Source organism: Prunus persica, chromosome G7 (genome assembly GCF_000346465.2).
Source record: "Prunus persica cultivar Lovell chromosome G7, Prunus_persica_NCBIv2, whole genome shotgun sequence".
NCBI lineage: Eukaryota > Viridiplantae > Streptophyta > Magnoliopsida > Rosales > Rosaceae > Prunus > Prunus persica.
The window spans coordinates 7,785,174-7,788,286 of NC_034015.1; the positions used below are offsets into that span (position 1 = coordinate 7,785,174).

A 3,113-nucleotide genomic window follows, 5' to 3' on the forward strand; every position below is an offset into this window, starting at 1 on the left:
TATCTATTATTTTTAATATACATATTATCTTTTATGAATAATTATTTATCTATTTATTACGGATAATAATGCATAGGTAAATAATTTTCAAGTTTTCGTGCTATAGTTAAATAATTATTTATAAAATCTAGGTAAATTAGGTAAAAATATGGTAGGTTTATGTCTAGAATATAGGAGTTACATGGACTTTTCTTCATGTGAGCCAAATTTACAACATCTCCAATAATTAAGAGCCTGTCTATTATTTATTTCAGGGGTTCGTTGTCAACAAACTTATACATTGAGAGCCTGTCTTTAACATCACCAACATATACAGTTGCTATGTTAAATCTGGTGCCGGTCATCACCTTTATCCTAGCGGTAATTTTCAGGTTATATCCTAGCAAAGCTCTCTTTATATATGATCTGTATAATTAATTTGCATTGTGCAAGAACTGTGTGCTTAATTTAATTTTATATTTCAGGTTAGAGAAATTGTCCCTACAAACTACTACCGGTAAAGTTAAAATTATTGGAATAGTTATGGGCATAGGAGGAGCTATGGTGTTCAACCTCTACAGAGGCAAAGAGATCAACATGTGGTCAACGCATGTTGATCTTCTGCATACTCATGGGGAGCCACACACGGCATCACACAAAAGTCCTCAAGGTCTTTTGTGGGGGTGCATGCTATCATTGGGTGGTTGCGTCTCGTACGCATTATGGTTTTTAGTTCAGGTGGTTAGGTTTTCTTTATTTCCTTTGTTTTCGTATTAGCTGTTTTTTCTTGTTATTTATGTACTTTATTTTATCAATGCAGGAAAATCAGATAAAGAATTTCCCCTATCCTTACTCAAGCACAGCTCTAACGTCCCTGATGGCATCAATTCAATCCGTAATTTTTGCCTTCTGCGTGGAGAGGGACTGGAAGCAATGGAAGTTGGTACTTATGGCTTCATATTCGGTAGATAATTTTTTTTAATTTTTTTTAATAGTGTCGAAAAGTTTTCTTTCAATATAATAATGTCATTATTGAATTTTGTCTAGGGAATCTTAATCTCAGGACTTGCTCTGATCCTAATGACATGGGGTGTAAAGAAGGAAGGGCCATTCTTTGTTTCGGTTTTTCAGCCTGTGCTGCTTGTGATGGTTGCACTTGCAGGCTCTTTCCTTCTTGATGAGAAGTTACATATGGGAAGGTATGACTTATCTATTATTTTCTTAATTTCTTGTCTTTGTTACTTAATTTGTTTGTTGCCTTGGAGACTTGGTTTATAATTACTCTACTTTTTCTGGGCTTTCGTTAATTCATCTTCCTCTTATCTCAGCATACTAGGAGGGCTGCTTATTGTGGTTGGACTATACGCCATATTGTGGGCTAGTAGTAAGGATAAATCTGATTCTCAACCCACATCCACGGAGGAGATGTTCATTCACTCAAGTATTGCACATACCGAAGCACATGCTGAAATAGACGACGGGGATTCACCGTCATTGTGATGCTTTGAAAACTGTTGTTACATCAACCGCCATCTTTTAGAGTATCAAACTACGATGACTTTTCACCGTCATTATTTATATGTATAGACGACAATTTTTAGTAAAATCGTCGTTATGTAAAAATGTAAAGTTGCTTGCAAACCCTGAAAAATGTAAATGTTCTTTGCTAATCATACAACTAGAAAATTATAATATATATGGTGGGTATCCTATTTTCAAAGCCTTATTATTTCCCTCAATCTTTGCTGATCATACAACTAGAAAATTAAAACACAACACTCTTTGCATTTCTCTCAACAAAAAAAAAACACACTTTGCATTTCTCTCAACAACAAAAAAAACACTCTTTGCATTTCTCTCCAAAAAAAAAAAACAACATTTTTTGCATGTCTCTCAACAAAAAAAAAAAAAAAAAAAAAACTACACTCCTTGCCAATATTGAACCAAAAACTGAGTACTGCTTAATGGTTGATTCCCATTATTAACAATTTGATGCAGCAAAGCACATTGAAAGGACAAACAAGTAAAACACAGTGCAGCTTGCTCAATGGTTGATTCCCACAAAAAAAAAAAAAAAAACTTGGGTTAATTCTATAAGAAGATCAGTTCTCTTTTAATTTTATTGTTTTGGCTTAAAGCATGTGTGATTGAAGCTACAAATAGAAGTTACTAAAGAAATAGAACAAGTAGGTAAATAGTTGAGGTAGGTTAATTAGGTTTTGTGAGTAGTAAGTTAAATTACTAAATTAGGCTCAGTTTAAATCTTCTATCTCACTTAACAGGTTTATAGGACACCCCGGTAGATTAGATAAATATTAGATTAATTCATAGTATTTTAGACTATCACTTGTATAAAATAAATATAAAAAAAAAAGGGTCATAGACATTTTGGTTGGAAAACACGGGTCTTCAAAATAAGTCTTACATTCTTTTCACTCTAAAATATGGAAAACTAACAAGAAAACACAAGAAACTGAGAAAAATGTAAAGTTAAACTTAAGGTGTAAGTATTTGTTACTTTCTTCTCAAAAGACCCAAAAAAAACAAAACAAAACAAAAAACGAAGGTGCCAATGAGAATTTTATGTGAATTTGGTCACATACAGCACACCCAAAAGAGAAGGAACCACACAGGGCCACTAGAGCTGCTTTCCCCAAATCGCGTTGGGAACTTGGGTGGCAGCGATTTCCTAAGAAAATCAGATTTTTTTACTTTTATCAAACAAAAAAATAAAAATATGAAAATAAGTGATTTGGCACTGAAAACGCAATGCGAAATGGGTATTTAGTAATTTGATAGTAGTTTAATTTAATCACATGTTAATTACATTCATTCCCAATAAAACTACCCACCACATTAATAAAAGGGGAAATTCCACCTTACACTACAAAAGAAAGTCTTTTGAATTAAAATTTCATTTCATGTAAGAGTTTGGCCCATTTCAGCACTATCCTTCCCTTGAATATTACCAAATGATCCTTCGGAAAAATCCCACCGTCAGCGGCATCTGGCTTTGACAAAGGGATTACTTATTTCTCAAGTTTATTTTCTTTAATTTTCTTAATTGGAAAGTTGGTTTTATATTTTGAATTCTATTAAATGCACAGCCGAGCTGAAGCACACAAAGATTATGT

The 3,113-nt window shown here is 33.2% G+C and overlaps 1 protein-coding gene across 1 annotated transcript; it reads left to right on the top strand.

Moving 5' to 3' along the window:
• On the top strand, positions 727 to 1,807 carry LOC18769598 (WAT1-related protein At1g68170). The gene is made up of 3 exons (XM_020569195.1): positions 727 to 943; positions 1,027 to 1,178; positions 1,308 to 1,807. Exons 1-3 carry the CDS (start codon positions 776 to 778, stop codon positions 1,477 to 1,479), a joined length of 492 nt encoding a protein of 163 aa, XP_020424784.1. The 5' UTR covers positions 727 to 775; the 3' UTR covers positions 1,480 to 1,807.

Excerpts from the sequence above, each read along its gene's own strand:
- LOC18769598 (XM_020569195.1), top strand. The coding sequence starts at position 776 with ATGTACTTTATTTTATCAATGCAGGAAAATCAGATAAAGAATTTCCCC. Across the intron at positions 944-1,026 it reads TACTTATGGCTTCATATTCG|GGAATCTTAATCTCAGGACT; the intron begins GTAGATAATTTT and ends AATTTTGTCTAG. Across the intron at positions 1,179-1,307 it reads GAGAAGTTACATATGGGAAG|CATACTAGGAGGGCTGCTTA; the intron begins GTATGACTTATC and ends CTCTTATCTCAG.